Below are 20,228 nucleotides of genomic sequence, written 5' to 3' on the forward strand. Positions count from 1 at the left end.
ATCATGTCCTGAACATTCTAGGCAAAGATGAATTTTCCACATTAGGTAAGATGAATTATTTTAAAAAAATAGAAAATTTGGGACTGTTGACTAGAATGCTCATTCTTTGCCCTTTGCAGTTTAAGGACCCTTCCCCATCAAAAAAAAACCCAAACCAGTAACAATATAAAACTAATGTTCATAAATAAGAACAGTAGGAGATAATACTAATTGTAATCTCTGCACAGATTAGAAAACCAAAAAAAAAACAAATTAATAAAGAAGGCCTACTGTAAACAGCTCATGGAACATCCTATAATCATTATAGTTTCAACATGTTTGCCATGCCATGCAAAATCTCAGAAAATATAACTTTGTGTCTTGAAGCACTTTCTGACGGTGAGTTCTCCAGGCACATCACATATTTTTGTAAAGTCTACTTTCTTTTTAATATTTCCACGTTTTTAATCAAGAGCAGATTATTTTGAATGATATCTAAGGAATGGAAACACGCTGGATTCTTGCACAAGCGTGGATGCAGCAAAATAATGATGTCCCAGCCCCATCCTGCAGAAGTATGCTTTGAACGCTGTGCTCATGCCCAGCGCCCTGCTGACACTCACTACTGACATCTGAGTCTGCTTGGTGGTGTGTCTTATCCCAGAGCTGTTTGCTGACTCCTGATGCTTTCTGGCTAAAATAACAGAATAACTTAGATGTGTTTGTGTAATATCAGCACACAGTAAGCCCTAACAAACAAAAACAAGCAAGCAAAAATAAAAAATGTGCTCCAAAAGCAATATTTAGGCCAAGCTTAACTTTCATCAAAGTTTGGTAAAACAATGGTTTAGTTTTGGGGTTTTTTAAGTTTTTAAATGTTGTAATTTTATATGAATACATATGGGTTATTGAACTTTTAATTTGTAATTTGAGATGGAAGAGCGGGAAAGATCAGTAGAAAGAAGATTATTTCACATATCAGTTTTGTTTTGAGACCACACTTTTCCCTTATTTGCACCCAGGAAGAAATATACAAGGGTTTTACTCCCATTTAATGAGAGTAAAAGGAGTAATACGTCCCTCTGAAATGTAATTTGTAAAGCAAGAGGTTATTTGGTATCTACAAAGGCAGAAGATAGGCTATCTTGAGAACACATACAAAAAATGTGAATCTAGAGGTAAGTGTGTTTGAGAATTCTTAAAAAAACCCCAAAAATCTCAAAGAATAAAAACAAAATGCCAAATAAATCCCATATAGATCCTCTCCTAATTTGAGAAGGCCCATGCAGGAACTCTCCTTTATGCTGAAGCCAAGCATATTTTACTATGAAATTCTGCTTATATAGTATCATAAGATTATGAGGGGAATTCACAGAGAATCTGCCCATTTGGCTGTTGTAAAGAACTGCATTTATCACAAAGGCAGAGCTGCTTCCAAAGGGCACTGAGTGAAGGTATAAAGTTGCAACTTGTGCACACCAAGCAGGCACCAAACCTCATGAGCCTGAGAGAAAAGCAACCAGCATGCACATATAGATCAAAAAGCAGGAGAAGAAATGTCTCTGGAAGTGTGTAAGACTACAGAGCAACTTCCTGCTGCAACACAGTTCTGAACTGTGTCAGTGGGCAAAGCCTGTCTGCCATTGCTGCTTAGCTGGAAAAACCTAACCTCTGAAGCTTGAAAACTCTACAAGAGCCATATTTTATTCAGTCTGGGCTTCCTGCTGAAACAACTCAGACTTTCTGTACAGAGACTACCATGTAGCTTGCCTTTTGTAGTTCAAGGCTGAAGACTCTAAATAAAAATGCATTCTGGGTGTGCTCAGAATGTAGATGTATTGTATGAAAAATAAACATGAGGTTTCAGTACATTCCCTGGTCTTGGTTTTGCAGTGCCAAAAACAGATTGAGATGCCTGAAAATATTCCCATGCATCACAGAGTAATCGGCATAATTCAAAATCCAACGTGGCCAACGTTAGTAGGGTTTGCAGAGCATCCTGATTTAAATTCAAAGGAATCTGCTGTATTACCACACTAAAGACTCTTAAGGGATGTTTATTCATCTTGCACCCACCTTGAAGTATAGCTATAAAGTTTGCCATTAAGGAAGAAATGCAGAAGTATTTTATTATCGTTTTCAGTTCTAATGTCTTAACTGCCTGATTCCATTTGGTTAAAAATCCATTGGTGCGATGGTGAGTGCACAAGCCACCTAAAATCAAGGCAAAGACTCTTGCTGATGGTCCATTTCACATTCCCTGCTCAACTGGAACTCTGGAAGCTTTAGCAGTTCCATAGGCATGGAGGCTTTAGTGTGATGATCAGAAGGCAATGACGCCTGCAGTGACGCGAGGGCCAGGGTCAGCTAACACACTGACTGCACAGCCTGCCCGAGAAGGTTGGGGGATATGGATGTGGGCTGCCAACTTGAACTGAACACTAATTATCCAGCAATTCTGAGTGAGCTGTGAGGTGCTTATATGAGGCACATTATCTCGAGTGATTACACTAGCAACAGCCATCAGTTTATCACAGTCTGGTGGAAAAATACTCCTTGGCCTATTTTGAAAACAGACCAATATACATTTTGCAGGACCTTTCACAATGCCACTGTGCTCTTTTCACCTTACTAACTGAAAGATAGAAAGGAAAAACTGGTAATTAAAATTTTAAATTTACCTTTGAGATGAAATACACATAAGACAAAATATCCCTAAACTGCTAGTGTTGCATCACAGTTTCATTTTATCAGAACCTAATTTGCAGATTTCTTTAAAACAGCTTTTGCATTTAGTATGTTAGCTTATAATGTTGTGGACTTGAAAATACCAGGTTAATGGGTGGACTTCATGATCTTAAAAGTGTTTTCCAACCTAAACAATTCTCTGATCCTATATAATTATTTTTTTAAATGCTGTGGTTCTCCTTACCTTACCTTACGTACCAACGGTGTAGAACAAGAAGTTTAGCAAAATGGGACCAACTGATCTTTAAACAATGAGACCTAAGGATTTCCTGCTGTTTGGTTTTAGCAAGCTGTCCTCTACTCAAACCTTCATACCATCACTGTAGACACAGATGCATGCTGAAGATTTCTCTGCAATATACAGTGCAGAAAGCAATAAAGATTTTTGTGAGCTGTAAAAGTGAGAAATGTCAATTATATGGGCAAAATTTGATTGTTTGTGATTTTTTAGCCTATATAAGAGACTGGAATTTTTATCAGACTCAAATTTTTCGGTTTTGCTCTTTGCTAGGCTGACAGCCCAACCTTGTTATTATTGTCCCTTCGAAAATATTTATCTCTAAGACAACACCGCAGTCCAATATTACAAGTACAGGAACATACTTTCTTTTAAAAGAATAATCTTACCAGCTTCAGTTATTTTATAGTCCTCATTATGATGTCTCTAAAAGTCAGGAACACCTGTATGGTCATGTCAATAAACAAGTTGCACTCATTTCTACAATTCTTTCAGTTTATTCACTGATCAATGCTGACTGTAATCATCAAAAAGTAATAGCTACTATTTTCTGAGAGGGGGAGCCACTTGTTTCCAGTGCTGCCACCAAGGACCCCACAATTGCTTTCATTCCTCCAGTGAGCTTCATACAAAGAGCACCACAGGGAATTACTGATTACATGAACTCTGCTAGGAAAAGGCTAAAACAAATACTAAGCACCAGAGATTCAAAGAAGCCCTTGAAAATGCAAGCTGGCATTAGGCACTTTGTAGCTCTGCAGTAGCAACAGATGCTGCCCCTTACTCTTCTCCTTCCAGACTTTACAATACTGCAGGACTTCATGTCCCTCTTGAGATGTGTTTGCATGTGGCAAAAGGGGGAGAATTACTCTTCCCTCAATGAAAGATGCCAAAAAAGTTTTCAGAGGCAGAACTGCAGTAAAATGATACCAGCAGCCAGTTTTGCCAATTTCTGTACAGATAAAAATTCACAGTTTACTCTTATGAAACGTTACAGATTAGTGTAACTTTCACCTATTTTATGGATTTTAAGGAAAAAAAAAAGACCACAAAATTTATAACTGTTTCTTTCTCTAAATAATAATTCAACAGGAAATAGAACCTTACTACAGAGAACAGAACAGCCACCTGCACAAAAGCACTATTAATATAGAATACAAAATACACTGTGCTGGTTAAGACTAGTAGGGATCAAACTGGGCCTTTTTCACTCTGGCAAAAATCCCCTAGACACCTGCAAACTATGCTACTCCAGTTTGCAGCAAGGCAGCCATTCCTCAATGGCTTTGTAGACTCTAGATCTTATGACATCTTTTGAGTTACACTTATAGAATACAATTACTCCAAAAAAAACACAATAGACCGAACCATAGTAATTATGCTTTCATCTGAGATCCCAAACAGAAGCAACACAAACCAAGCTTTGCCTTGGAATTTGGCCTATAAAATAAATCTGCTCCTGCTACCAACAGCTAGCTATGCTGTCCCATATTATTTCTTCCCATTTTTTCCCACTGATGGCAATTGCCATTCAAATTTGAAAATGCCGTTGACTAACAAATTACAATAAAAGTAGTGGAACACAGGCATAAGGAAAAATTAAATAGCGACGGGCAGCAAACCAAAGAGATAGTCCATGAAATCAAAAGGATATGGAAGAGAAGTGAACCTTTATTTTCCCTGATAGCATACATCACTGCCATTATAAATCAAGGACTGATTTATACTTGCCTGTTTATACTAATTGTCCCAACTACCCACCACATGGAGACCTAGTTCCCACTAAAGTTTTCCTCACTGCATATATTTCAGTATAGACCCTCAAAGGTATTAAAGCAGCAAATTCCTGAAGAGCTTGGTGACAGAAAGGAGAACCCAAGGCAACTATGTTCATGGGGCCCAAGAAGAACTGTAAATGCACATTGCTTAGAGACAAAAAGTAGATGGAATAGCAGGTACCAGGTTTGAGGAAAACCAGCTCTTTATGAGGTTTGGGTTGTTTGGTTTTTGGTGTTTTTTGTTTTGGTTTTTTTTTTGTTTTGTTTTGTTTTGTTCTGGTGGTTTTTTGTTTTTTTTTGGTTTTGGTTTTTTTTTCCCCCCAGTGTAAAATATGTATCAAACCTAGAATTTATGATCCAGTTTTCCTGATTTCTGCAAAACCAGGAAGAGATTACATTTTCCATAGTATGAGATCCTTGATGCTTTCAGCACCTGCTTATGCTACATAAGGAGAAATCAAGACAGTTCCCCACCTTCTTTCGTACTCATCCAAAGTCAGTCCACCCCTGGATCAGTCCTTGGCTCAGTCACCTTGATTCCATGCTGGCATAATGTATTATTTAGGGAAAAAAATGTCCTAGTCATGAATCAGAAGGTCTGCAAACATCATTTAATTGTTATCTAAACCAGATTCAAATCAAGCAGGAAGTTAATCTAGAAATAAAAGTATGTGTGATAGGCTAATCTAAACACTGGTGTAAGTAGTTTAAACTGTGGTTAAATAGAGATATGGTCTTTTGGAAAATGTCCTCCTGTTCCTGGAATAGTTCTGGATGCATAGAGAAATACAGAAACTGACTTTCCAAACAGTTCTATAGATATTATAAAGCTAAAAAGTCTACAAGAAAAAAAGACAGAGGCACATATCTTCACAGTCACATGCACTGGAACATTAAAAAAACAATATTTAGAGTATTAGAGGTATGTCAATCTAATGAAAAAAAACCAAAAAAAGTAAAATGCCTTTCAGATTTTTCTAAAATCCATCTGCTTTTTTTGACCCCATCTGACATAGACAATGCAAATTAGGATATGTTACTGTATATAAGATTATAAAAAATAAAGCTGCATCTTTGCTTGGGAATAAGAGAACAATGATTTAATTAACAGCATTTCTCTGTGGCTGACAGAACTGAAATGATGGAAAATAAGGCTGAAAACATGGGCCACGCCAGGATATCAAGATTGCTCACAACAGTATACAGAAACAGTGAGATGAATGAGATTCTCAAATGAGAAATTGAGAGTGTTTTGATTTGTAGTGAGCACATGATAATTCATTAGGCATGTCTGCATTAATGTGATAAAAGGAAAAAAAGTAGGAACAGGAACAGAAAAGTTAAGAAATGTTAAAATGCTAAAACTTTAAAAGGCAGACAGTGTTTTCCTCTAGAGTAACAGGAAGAACTGTGCTTTACATGGACATGACAATACAGTCTTAAAACTTTATCTTCTGCCCTTATCTGAATTTTTTTGGAGAAAAATGAACGTCGTGGTTTCAAAACCTTGCCAGTAAGGAGGATTTGCCACATTGTATATGTGCAATAACTTTGGTCTATGAGGAAAGTCTGAAAATGGCTCACACAGGCACTTTTTAGATACTGTTTAATTCTCAAGGGGTGTAAAGCCAGAGCTGGCATTTTTCTTATTTAAAAGGTGACTTTGCTCCAATAGAAACAGCAAGAATAGAATTGATATACATGCAAAATATCTCTTGTTTAATACTTTGGGTTTTACAAATCTTATGTATCTTCATCTCATCAAAGGTTAATATCTAGTGGAAGATGGGCTTCTAATGGCTAAGTGAAATGCAACATTGCTTATAGTATATCAGAGATTTTTCCTAGACATATAAAAATATTGAGCACAGTGGAGGATTCTGATCCCTCTCCATGTGTGAAAATCAAGCAAATTTCTCCTTCATTCAAAGTTTGTCCCTCCTGAATGCTTATGAGCAGGAAATGACCTCAGTGAGAGATATCTATTTGCTTACCATTTTCCTGCAGCTCTTCCAAAGCTTCCACTGTGACAAATTTACTTGTCCCTGTTCAGACTGACTAGGAGGTGACAAAGAGCATGGCAGAAGCTTTGTTTTTGAAGGAAAGCAATTTACTGGGAAAATGTCACTCAAAATAAAAATAGAATTTCACTGTTACATGGCAGGTAATTGTGACAAGAATATTGATTTATATTTTCATCTGCACAACAAAACACTAATGGCAGTATCACTTCATGGGCAGGTCCCTAAATGTGATTACATTTTGGCAATACATTGTTCAAGCTGATCCATCTGGGAGTAATATTTCAAGTTGTCCTCTAGGGACTTGGGTTTTTTACAAACATGTGACTTTACTTTCTTGGGAAAACACAAATTTCTATGGAGATACTGATTACATGGAAATTAGAGTAAATTTTCCTTGAAATTAGCCAGAACATGAGGAATAAATTCCCACAGAAACAAAGGATGAGCACAGTCTTGCCTCAACACTTTTTATTGTACTTATCCGTGTGAGTGCTTCAGGTAACACCTTCCACAATGGAACACAATACTACGTGTGTTTCTTTGTGTGTGTGATAACTTATCAACCTGCATCCAAAAGATATAACAATACTGCTGTGGGCAGGACAGCATTAAAAGAGATGGAGGACAGCATCTAGGAAACAATCACTATGTCTTGTATAAAGCAAGAAGTGGTTTGTGTTTCCAAACTTTATTGCTTATTAGATAAGAGCATATATTTTGGTCCGAATTTTTAAACGTTTCTAAAAAACCCTGGATTAAGAAGTTTGAGTTATGTTCTACTGTTTTACAGTTTCAGTCTTTGTAATAGAAAATAGCTTATTTTAAAAAAAATAATCATACATTTAGAATTACTAATCCTGTCTGTAGACATTGGGAAGGACCCTGAATACAGTGTCATTACTGCTTTTTTTTTCTAGTGGCCTTTGAAGACCATTACGCTAGAATTCACTTTTCAACTATTAAAGCAGAATCATGAAATCATAGTGACATTAAACAGCTGTACTTCTGTGCAATTTTTGTGCTACAGCAACCTGAGCCCTTGTGTTACTTGTCAGCTTGCTCTATGTCACGCTTTGAACAGAACACGCATACAGCATGTTGATTTTAGAGAAATTTTTCCTTGCAATGCTGATCTGTGTTAATTCTTTAACCCCCTCTAAAATCATACTGAAGCTTAGACCATACCCACACTCCAGCCCAGTTGTTACAGCCCTCTGTGGAGGGCTAAGCATAGCAACAGATACAGAATCTTCACCTGTGAACAAACGAGAGTGCTGCGCTTGCTGTCAGACAATGATGTTCTCAAATCCCTGCTACCAAGATCCCATCCGAGCTGGCAGCCTCCAACAGTCTATCCATGCTTCCTATCCAGCCACTATCAGAAGTTGCAGATTAAAGTCTCCTGTGCCATTTTGAGATTAGCAGTGTCATAGAAACGTTCTGCCTCCTTGACCTGGTACATTTGTGAGAGACACATACGAGCCCATTCAGTCGCCGCTGGCCAAGATGCACGTGCTTTTCCAAGGGGTGTCTTTGCACGTGTACAAAGATTGATTGGGCTTGGGTTTTCTTTCTGATGAAAAATAGATACAGTGGACTATCCCCACCACCCCACTTTTCATATGTCTGCACAGGGGTGGGAAATGAAATAATGCATATATTTTCCCAGGGCAATACTGTTGCTGCTGCTTTTCAGCTCCCTGTAAATGGGGCAGAAAAATCCTGGGTTCATGTCCCTCCCACTAGCACAAAGCTCAGAAATCATGTACTTCTCCTCACTGACTTAATCCTCACTCACAACTGAGTTTGATATTCTGGGTCAGGAAGCTGTCAAAAACATATAGTTTCTCCCAAAAAAAAAATCTTGTAGAAAATTTAACTTCCCTTAGATGCCTTCAGAATGAAAAAATAAATAAAATTTTTAAACAAAAAATACTGATAAAAAAACATTTGAAATCTCTGACTACCTTCAATTTTAAAAATCAGTTTTTGATGATGAAAATGAAATATTAAAATATGTGCTATTCCATTGAACCATAAGTTTCAAGAAAAAAGATGTTTTAATTCATGTAAGGTTTATATGATACTATTACTACAAATCTAAATACAAAGTCCAGCTTTTTTAAATCATTAAGTTAATAAGAGACCAAGAACAGTCACCTGCTTTTCTGTATTTCCATTATCATATGCTTATTCAAGCCCCATAAAAAATGAAACATCAGAATTCCACAGTTTTTTAGATATGAGAGCAAATGTAAAAAAACCAAGTGCATATCTACATAAATAGGTAAAGAAAGGAATCCTTTTTGATTAATCTTCATGGAACTTTGTACATCCGATATAAAAGAAATATATTTCCTTACATTTTTGGGATCTTTATACTCCAAACTGATCTAGAAAGTAAATTCAAATAAATGTATTATTTGTTCATGTGGAAATTGTCCTAAATGTAAAAGGATTGAGAAAGAAGAAACCAACCAAGAGTAGTTTGTGTTTTTCTCAAACACCTGAATCTTGATCTTCTAGTTCCCTACATTGAAATAATGGAAGCTCCTCACTACCTCACAGAGATACATTCAGTTTGCATACAAGTTTTTAAGGCAACGATTTAGAGAGATTTTTAGCCATAGAAAGTAGCTTTGAGATCTAATCACTAGTGTAGCAAAACCTGGACTCCCTGGAAGCTCAGGCTGAAATTCTGGCTTGCTCATCTCAACCTTTCATCTTTCAAAGGTAGATTAAATTCTGTGTAGCTTAGCATAGAGGGGTCCTCCACAGGACTTCTAAAAGGTGAAGTCCTATCTCCTCTAAGTGTTGTTAAATATAACATCTTTTCTCCTTCCACCCCCCCCCCCCCCTTAGAAATGAATCCTAAAAAATCCTTGAAATCATTTTTCTAAATACATTTCTCTTTTACAGATGGCTCCCCACCTCCTTGTCTTGAAGATCTGCAGCTTTATTTCTTTGATTCTTTATTTTAGTATAACAGACCCTCTTCTACAGTATTGTTCTAGTCCATGGGCAGCATTAGTGGAATCAGGCCCCAAAGGAATACAAGCATTTCTTCCCAGTTAAGATGTCCTCTTTTACTTTCTTTAAACTCCAAAAAGCTCATCAGACACACTGAAAACATCGAAATGAAATTTAAAACTATCTTTATAAAGAGGAAGAAACCTCAGCCAATATCAAAATAACTATTGACATCTCCTACAAATCCCTATGTGTACTGAGAAACAGTCTGAGGAAATTAATGACAGTGGCTACTACAGATTAAGGTGAAATTTTTAGAGCTAAAACTGTTGAGACATATTACAAGAATCAGTGATTGTACATGTGTGCACTAGGGACCTAATTTAAGCATTTAATGACAACTAATGCATTATGCAACTTCATAAATTTTGGTAGATGCTTGGTACAGTTTGTCCCAAAGGCTTTTTCAGCAATTACAAAGAACTGAAAAATTGCTAATAGAACCTGTGAATACGCAAAATATCTTGGCAAGAGAGAAAGTGGGATTTGTGGATTCTTGGTCCTAGGTTTTTGATTTTTTTTTCCCAATTAAATAAAAAGAGTAATAAGAAAATTAAATTATCAGTACTATAAATCTTTCTTGATCCTGACTGGGGTTTAGGCATATAATCCAAATAGTCCCCAAATGAAAGAAGCCTAAAGAAAATGGATAATAATGATTGGACAACCTTGGCTGCTCTATAGAAAAAGAATTCCTAGGAGTGCATGCATGGGAGGAAAATAAAACTGCAGTTCATCAAACTGACTTACACAAATAAAACCAGAAACTTGAGAGTCTACATCCTCACCCCAAGAAGCTGAACAGAATACTTTGGTATACAATGCAACATATTTTCTATCAAGAGAGAAATAAAACAATATAGTATATCACAGCCAATCCTGGTGCTCCCACATGAAATACCTTTTATTTCTTTCCTCTGGGTCCTTCCAGTTCACCTAGCTCTTATTAACCCTGCAACGTCTGCTAATATTGTGTGGAAAAATCCCAGAAGCACAGAAGTGTTAGGGTCGGAAGGGATCTCTGGAGATCATCTAGTCCCATGCCATGACCATGGCAGGGTCAGACAGAGGAGGTTACTCAGGAATGCATCCAGGTTGGTCTTTAATGTCTCCAGAGGGGACACTCCACAACTTCCCTGGGAGGATCTGGGCTCTGCCACCCTCTGTGTAAAGGAGCTCAAACTATGAGGCAAATGCTAAAAAGTGAGCCCAGAGAAAAACTGAAACAAGCCTTGAAAATGCTTTGCCAGACTGCCATTTACAAGTAAAAGCAAAGGGCATTTGGTCACCAAGTCTGAGTTCTTGCCACAGAACACCCTGCTCTCCATTGAACAAATTCTCTATTGATCTTTCCCAAATCCTGAAAAACCTTGTTTTGAGCATATTCTGGGCAACTGTGTGGCAATACAAATTTGATGTGCTGTTCTTGAAAATACTTTTCACTTCACCTTAAATGAATCAAATAAGATAAGTATCAAAGCAACAACAACAACTCTTAATTAATTATTTAAATTAATAATTTAATATATTTTGAGAAAGGTTTCAAATTCAAGAATCACCACACATCAACTATTTTACTCCTAGAACACAACCATTCTTAAATTCTGCTCCTTAGTGTCAGTCTGTCAACACAGGCAACCTGTTAATATAAATTAATACAAGGTATGGAATATCCACAACTAAAATAAATGTAGAGGCATGCTATTAATTTCTTCTTTTCTATCAATCACTAGGGCAAGCCTTGCAAAGCTCCCCAACAAAGCAGCTGCAGTGAATGAGAGTGTAATTCTTTGCTCATGCACAGTGCACCAGGGCATGTCTACATCGGTGTACCTGCTTAATTTGCTCTCAAACAATGACCTTCAGTCACAGCCACCTATTCAAAACCCTCACTAAAAAGATATTTTAAAACACTTTGAACAAACAGAATTTTAATTTTTTTCCCCCTATGCAAACAATTTTATTAAGTTAACTTTAAATAAGTATAGGGACAGACGCTGAGAGCCACTACACCTTAGGGTATGATAATTCCTGCAAGAGGGTCCCAATGGCATTCAGGCATTTTTTCAGAAGATGTGCACTGGCATGAAAGCATGAGCTTTGTAATTCCCCCAGCACCAAGCACATCAGCAATGACCATCTTGCTAGAGTCACCTGTGAACCTCGCTAGCTTTCATGCACAAATGATGTACTGTGTCCAGGAATGGAGTATAGATCTCAGTTTTATAATGGTGTCTACAATGGAAAAAAGCCTGAAAAATCCAAGAGAATCAGTACAAATGCAGACTCTTTGTCTGAACCACTTCCTTTCTTCCTGCATTCTGTGCTTCAAAGCAACATTGATTATTGACTGCAGCTGGACTGACACCTTTAAAGTAATATCTGCTAATATTTTTATTTTGATAGCAGCCACTAACACATCATGCACAATGCATTCCCCACAAAAATCACGGGATAAAAAAACCCAAAATACAACAAAGAGATGGCTAGACTCTATAAAAGTGTAGTATGCTTTACATTGCATCTTTGCACATTTAGGTTACTTAACACACCCTGAAGTATTTCTGACTTCAATGCTGAAGTATTTCAATTGCTCACCACAGCATTCAAAATAATGATTTTAAAAAAGTATCATTTGAGGGGATATTTCAAGACAGTGCTATAAAATCATGAGAGGCAATATGAAAAGCACAAATATGAGATGAGCACAGTCATTCAGAAAAATGTAACTAGAAAAACAGACTGGCATACATACAGAGGATTGAAAATATTTTGTTGTGAAACTTTTGAACATTTTGGAATTGGAATATTTTCCTTTCCACATTAATTTTCCATTTGAAAGCTGACTTTAAATTACAGTCAAACAACAGATTCAGTGGACCTACAACTTTGTTTGCCTATGACTTGTATTTGGAATAAATTTTCTAGCACTCCATCTACTGCCTTGCTGTCTTTCAGAGCATGGGTTGGTGGTTGGGTGGCAGTGCACACGAAGACTGTGAATGATTTAGTGCTCAACTAGTCAAGGGAACAAATTTGCTAATTCCAAAAACATCGTCACTTCAAAGTTCCTCATGAAAGGAATTCCACAGCTCCTCACTGCTTTGGCTATGCACCTCTATGACAACAATATAAATATTTCAGTGAAATCCTAAGGTTCTATCACTGTGATAATGACTGTAAGTTCCTCCCTAAACCCTTGCACACAAAGGTTCACGAGGAGAACTTGACTGTCCCCTTGTGCACCCTTGGTCTGGAGAGGGGCAGGCAATGCAAGGGGAATACAGCTGCAATGAGAGCTGGGCGAAGGGATGAAGGGACTGCTGCCCTCCCACACCACGTCTCCAATGTTTGCTATCAACCTGAATTTCTCCTAGGACTTTTGTTTCTTTGTTATAGTCAAGCAATCAGCCCTTAGAGTGCGACCTGAACCATCTTAGTCTGTTGAATTTATTGGATTTTCAAACATACACATGCCTACAGAAATATAGACCCCATTGCACAAAAGTTTCCAATTTTTAATTAGGAACTACCTTTTTATTCAGCCTACCACAAACCATCCCAGCCAGAGAACTAAACAAAATATGTGGTGATATGTGCATCATAAATGCAGCTTAAACTTTTTTTAAATAATAAAAATATTTTGTTAACAAATAAAATTATTATCTGTTTACAGTAAAGTTGGTCAAAAGGGATAGGAGACCAAAAAAGAAAAAAAGTATGGTGAGGTTAATTGTCCAATGAAAATTATTTTTTAAAATCTTTCACAGAATCACAGAATAATGATTTGAAAGGGACCTTTAAAAGTCATCTAACCCAACAGCCCCTGAAATCAGCGCACATATCTTCTGATTGATCAGGTTGCTGAGAGTCTCATCTAGTCTGGTCTTGATGACTGACTTGTAGAGATGTGTCATGCACAGCTTCTCAGGGCAATGTGTTCCAGTGTTTCACTACCCTTGTCGTAAAAAAAGAAAAGTCTTCCTCACACCTAGTCTGAATCTACCCACTTTCAGTTTAAAACCATTAACCCCTGTCCTGTCTCAAAGCCCTGATAAAAAGTCGATCCCCATCTTACTTGTAGGTCCCTTATAAGCAATGAAAACCTGCAATAAAGTCTCCCTGGAGTTTTCTCCAGGCTGAGCAAACCAAACTCTCCCAGCTTTTCCCCACGGAAAAGAAACTCCAGTCCTTATTATCTGGAAGTTTATGTCTTCCCTGTACTGAGGTCTGCACAGCTGGACACAACACTCCAGGTGAGGTTTCACCAGAGTGGAGATGCAAAATCCCCTCCCTTGCTCTGCTGACCACGCTGCTTTGAGTGCACCCCAGGGTATGGATGGCTCTCTGGGATGCAAGAGCACATTGCTGGGCCATGTCCAGCTTTTCATTCACCAGTATGCCCAATTCTGGAGAAAGTTAAAAAATAACACAGAAAAACTCCCATTTTCCCCAGTATGGTATCTTTGGTATTTCATTGGAGTTCATTACCTGTATTGTTTAACCGCCTGGCAACCCTTTACAGTAGGAAGAAAATCTACTTTTGAATTGCAAACAAATAGTATTGGAGGGAAAAAATTCTGTAGAGGAGAAAGGAAAAATAAATATTTCCTTAGTATATACAACAAAACTGTGATCTTACTTAAATTTTAATGAAAAAGCTTAGAAATTTACCAAAGAATTTTTTTGTTTAGATTTTTGTGACTGAGTCTCAATACTTTTTCCAGAAAACTTAAGTTCGTCATCAACAGAAAACATATCTAAGCTTTGATATTTTGTACTACCTTTTTTTCCTCGAGGTTTAGCTAGTCTACTTGAAACTCTCAGGTCAAAATTTTTATTCAATCTAGCATTAGTTTCAATTACTATTGCTTTTTGAAAGCACTAAAAAAAATTATAAATTAGGCGAAAATATGTGCGTGGCCTCTTTTTATATATTTCAATAGTGTTAATATCTAGCTGTAAGCAACTATTTTCCTATGTAAAAACAGTTCTAATAACTTATAATTAAGTGATATGAAACAAAAAGCACATTTTAGACTTAAGCAGGGATTAATTTGAAGTTAACAGCTTTTTTTAAAGTTGACTTAAAAGTGGAAATAAGTGTCGTATATGGGATTGGCCTGCTTTTATTATACAACCTGCCTCTGCTCCTGTAAGCTTATATGTGCTTAGACTATCTCTACAGAAACCCATACTGCAAAGCTGTCAATATTAGAGAGCTTGGCAGTACAGATTTACTGCCCTCCTTGCTCTTAGGAATGACAGCCTGATTTGGTTCTGCCTGCAAAGTCTCGTCACGGGGTGAAAAAGGAAGGCAGAATAAATCACTCTTACAATTAAATAGCTCACTAAGCTTTTCCAATAGTTTCCTCTCCTAGAATACATATTATCTTCATATCCTATCAGGCTCCCTTGCCTGCAAGTTATCTTTATGGATTAGGGAGACTAATGGATCCTGTTGCTTGCGTTGCAGTCCCTGCTCAACAGTTACTCCTGCAAACACTCTGGAAAGAGCGAGCAGCAAAGTCTGGATGAGCAGATTCTAAAATATTCCTACAGAAGAAAGCTTCACCCCCTTCATTGTTTTGATGCAAAGCTTCAGGCTGAGCTGAGAGACAGTTCCAGGAGGGGTTTGGTAAAGCTGAACACGCGTGACACAGCGATGGCAATCCTCTATCACAGACTGATGCTCAGAGCCTTAGTCACTCCTAATAAAGCTCTGAGAAATGAAGGAAGGCAGGCAAATAAAACTAAAGTGAGCTACTGAACACAGGGGCTTGGAACACAAGATGGGAAAGAACTGCTCCTGTTGCAACGACAATACTTTTAATTATATATAGTCAATGAAAAATAAACTATTAGAGAGAGAATAAAATACTTGCAATTAATGGAAGTAATGTAATGTTCAAACTTAAATGAAGTATTTTTCTCTTGGGGGTTTTACTGTACTATTTTATTTAGCTTAATGTAATTTAAATTATAAACAGAATGGTTTTGTAAGCCCCCAGAGAAATGTACTTTATTTATAATGTATTTCCTTTGAAGTGGTTATGGAAATCATGCTCTTCCTGAAGTCTGTATTTCACATACCACCTACAGCTGCAAGCTAGTCAGTCCTCGCAAGTTAAATATGATCTGTCTGGTGAAGTGTGTTACAAAAAAACCCTGAGATTTTTCTTAAATGCCAGAGGAAATAAAAATTTGTAATTCTGCAAACTAACAGTCTTCCTTCAAAAAAAGTTATTGAAAGATCTTTGTTGATAAAAGTTATGTTTTTCAGAGGGAATGGAACTCAGACAGAGTCACTTCAGTTGAGTTTTTATTGCACATAATGAAAGAATAATTGTTTATACGATACCCTAGAGAGAGTTTCAGCTGGAAAAAATTATATTTTGTATACTTAAGTTTAAACACATAAATATTTCCATCTTTCATTTCAATAAAAAATCCTTATAAATTTAATTCTAGTACAAAGAGCCAACTTTCTTTCAGGAGGAAAATTACAAATGCCTAGTTTGTGTCACCTTTTATTCCCAAAGTAATTAAAGTTATCTATTTACACATAAATAAGCAGCTATGATTAATAAATGGAGCTCCAGTCTATGTGCTCTCCTCACCATCACCAGCTACTGCAACGAGTTGGTGAAATAACTAGACACAAAGAGGAAATTGTCTCTAGAAAATTAATTTTGGCCATTATTCATCTTTATAAAGCATAATAGTACCTTACCCTCATGGATGAGCTACTAGCTTAACACAGACATGCAACAGTCTAAGCTCTGATGCTTCTCCTGAAGTAACATCATTCTAACTCACTTCAAAGGGAATAGACAACTAAACACTGCAACTGCTTACAGCATGATTGCATGTGCTTTGAAATGACCCTGCCTTTTGTCAAACCACTCTTCTGCTCTAACCTACTGCCAAAGTAGATAAATAAATAACTAGAGAAATAAGTTAAAATACAAGTTTTCATTAGTCTTGGATTAAGCGCTTCAATAATTTTTCAAAGGGTAATATATAGGAGCAAATGTTTCTTTGTAGCTACTCTGTAAAACAGACTTCAGTGCTCTGGTGTTAATTTCTGATTGAGTTGGTAGATTTTATCAATACCACAAAGTTTCAGGCAGATATTTAAATCCATTAAAATATTTACAATCGAATTTATGAACAAATATGAATTAATTTTTACTGTTGTGGTAACGTGTGACACAGAGACCCCAGGCAGGTGCAAAGGAGTGCTTTTTATTGCCAAAAACCCAGCCTTTTGAAGCAGCTAGCAGGTTATCAGTTTACACAGTTTGAAGGCACAACAAGCCCTAGTGAGCCAGCTACCATACACCACGATGTGGACACGCAGCAGTCACACAGCACATCTCTCACTCCTCCCATTCCAGCTGAGTCCTTCTCTCTGTATTCCTATTCCAGCTGAGTCCATCTCCCACACCTCCCCTGTACTTAGCCTAAGTAACAGGCTGGAGCCTTTCTAAAGCCTTACCTACTGGTAACATTTTAAAAATTGGGTTTTTTAAAATAACCTTTCTCCATATACTACTGTACAAACCTTTTAAGAATAAACATAAATACGAGAGCAACCAGTCCTGTGGCTCAGGTCAGGATGGTTTACTGTATTAGGAAAGACTCCTTTGGAAATGCCCCTGGATGAGAATTGTGCAGTTTGGTGTTTGGTTCCACCTTCCCAGACCCTGCCCTTCTTAGATCAGACATTATCCAGTTCACTCTTGAAAGCTACACCAATTGTGTTGGAAATTGCACTTGGTTTTAGAGATCCAAGATGCACCACAACCTTTGCAAACATCTGTGCTCTGCTGGAAGCCACTCAAGCACAAGTACTACTTGCATTACATGACACATGCACATCACAGTGACCATTACCCTTGCACTTGAGGTGAGGTTTTGAGATTCTGGCAGCCCAGTCTAGCTAAAGTATCTGTGCTAAACAAGATAATGCTGCTACTCTTGATGAATGTAACATGTTCAGCACAACTGACAAACTCTGTTTACTGCTCTGCACACTTGTGGGTAATAAAAACCATTATTTTATTACTTCTTTTTAGATATGATCCCTTAAGAGGTAGCATGACAGCACAGTGTAAATCTAAAGAAAACCATTCGATTTATTTTCATGAATGGCTTTGTTGCCATTAATTTTTTATCAAGAAAAAACCCAAGCAACAGATATCAATCCCTGGCTTTTCTGAAAATGGATTATATGGCTTGGTGCTTTAACCCTTCTTTTTTGGCTCACTGTTTTCAGATGGTCCCATCAGTGTCTAAGTGATAAACATTACATGTCTATACAGGAAGAGAGATTTGGCCAGTAACAAAATGTACAGAAGTTAACTATATGAGTTTAGATACTTTCTTTATTACTTTCCTTTCAGACTAAACTGAGCACAGTTCCAGTTTCTTTCAGGTATCCTGAAATTTGGCATCAATTATAAAATTTTCTGCAATGGAACAGTTATGCCACTGACACCTAAAAAAAAGATATTCTATCATTCTCCTCAGACTTGATATCCTCTCCAGCATAATAAATGTCTTTTGGGATTGCTTCCCTACCCATCAGTTACAACTGCGAAAGATTGCAGATTCCCAAAACAGAAAATATTAATCTTTTTTCCATTATGGAGATAGCAAGGCATTTATGAATTATGATCACTTAAATTTAATTTTAACCGCCAAAACAGAAAAATTTGTTTTCAGTATTTATTAATAAAAATACTGCCATCCTAGGGAAACAAAAGAAAATAAAGAAGGAGTCCCAAACCACAACCTTTCACTTTTTGCAAAATACCTGAAACACATCTCAACACAAAATACCTGAAACACATGCTCAACACAACATGAAAGGCAGCTGTGTTTGTAACAGCATGCAATATACCTTGTCATAGTTTCAGGATAAAACAGCAGGTATAAACAGTGTTACAGGATTCATGTGAGGCACCTGTTTTTAAAACTGAAGCTGTAAAAAATTCAGCCAGTGCACTCTGAAGATGCTTTACTGAGATGACTTAGAAACCTTCTCCAGACAGAACTGAGTGACTGAAATCTCAAGATGCTCCAGAAACAATCACAATAAACTTTCAGTGTCACGGTTCCAAAAGAGAATGTGAGGAGAGCTGTTTGTTATGTGCAGAGACTGTGCCAGCATGGGTAAATACAGGCTGTCTAAACCACTGCTACACACCCAAGTTTACAGCTAATTCCATAAAATTAGAAATGCAAACCAGGTAGAGCTTTTACAGTGTAAGGAATGTAAAAGAAACACCAATTATAATGTAGACATAAACTGTGCAGCTTACCAATTCATGTGAATTATTTTAAGTGCCACTGCAACTGAGACATAAAACAGCATAGCATACAAGGGAGAAAGCAGTCAAGAGACAATAAATGCTGGCAATTTAATCAGAACAATTTAGTTCTTTGCCTAGGTCTGCTAGCTCGAGGGAGGTGACTAGTTGAAACCAAATGCAACTAGCATATCAAAACAAAAAGGAAAAATACACTTTTAAAGAAATGGAATATAAATCATTGGATTCACAGCGCATCTGCAGCAAAACTGAATTATTCATGCATGTAAACCTGTTCAGCCTAGCACTTACCTGGCTGGCTCTCATTCTGGTAGCTGTGTGGCTGTAGCAACAAGAAGCTCAAGACTTACTAGCTACTCCAGAACTCATTCAATTTCTCTGCTGGGTTTTGTGCCTAAGCTGAAATTTTCACCACTGCAGCTGCTACTAAATTACCCTACAGGAATGATGGGCATCACCTGTTGCCAGCACCTGCAAGTACTTAAAACAGACGTAGCAAGAAGACCAAACACATTGTGACATATTACAGTCTATTGTTGTGCTTCTGTTGACAATAAAGCTCATCAAAAAGTTGCAGGGTCTTGATGATATTAGAATCCATAAATTCCAAAAGACCCCAACTCCACAATGTGAGCACTGCTGCCAAAACCCAGATGTTTTCCAATATGCTGAATACTTTTACAGATACAGTGTGGATATAAATAGGGTTTATTGAATTTTACCTACATGGTCCAGTGAGGATCATCAGAGCAGCTGGCTGGATCAGACACTGTAATTCTGTGAACTCCTCTTTTGGAAACAAAACTGGTACTGCGTCAGCATGTAGGCTGTGAACAAAGCAAAAGATGGAGCAATTATTAAAACAGATTAGAGAAACGTGGGGAAAGCACAGCCATATAAGCTAAAAGGCCTAATTTGGAGGAAGACAAGACAAAATTTTTTAATATTTTTTATGGTCAAATAATACTGGTTTTTCTTTTTTTTTTTTTTTTCCCAAACTGAGAGACCTAGAGACCTAGTTGGAAATAGAACAATTCAAGCACAAATTCATCACAGAGAGATCTGGAGCAGAGGTAATAACATGGCACTGACA

At 37.2% G+C, this 20,228-nt stretch overlaps 1 protein-coding gene across 1 annotated transcript in view; it reads right to left on the reverse strand.

The window, feature by feature from the left end:
- The window catches only part of CHRM3 (cholinergic receptor muscarinic 3), a gene marked incomplete at both ends in the record, with an annotated part of 121,624 nt that extends 101,667 nt beyond the window's left edge, over positions 1 to 19,957 (reverse strand). Inside the window, 2 exon segments of the mRNA XM_084202461.1 lie at positions 19,862 to 19,900; positions 19,902 to 19,957. Coding sequence (XP_084058587.1) covers positions 19,862 to 19,900; positions 19,902 to 19,957 — 95 coding nt within the window.
- Between the last annotated feature and the right edge of the window lie 271 nt (positions 19,958 to 20,228).

The sequence above is a fragment of the Fringilla coelebs genome (assembly GCF_963513975.1).
Source record: "Fringilla coelebs genome assembly, chromosome: 3".
Lineage (NCBI taxonomy): Eukaryota > Metazoa > Chordata > Aves > Passeriformes > Fringillidae > Fringilla > Fringilla coelebs.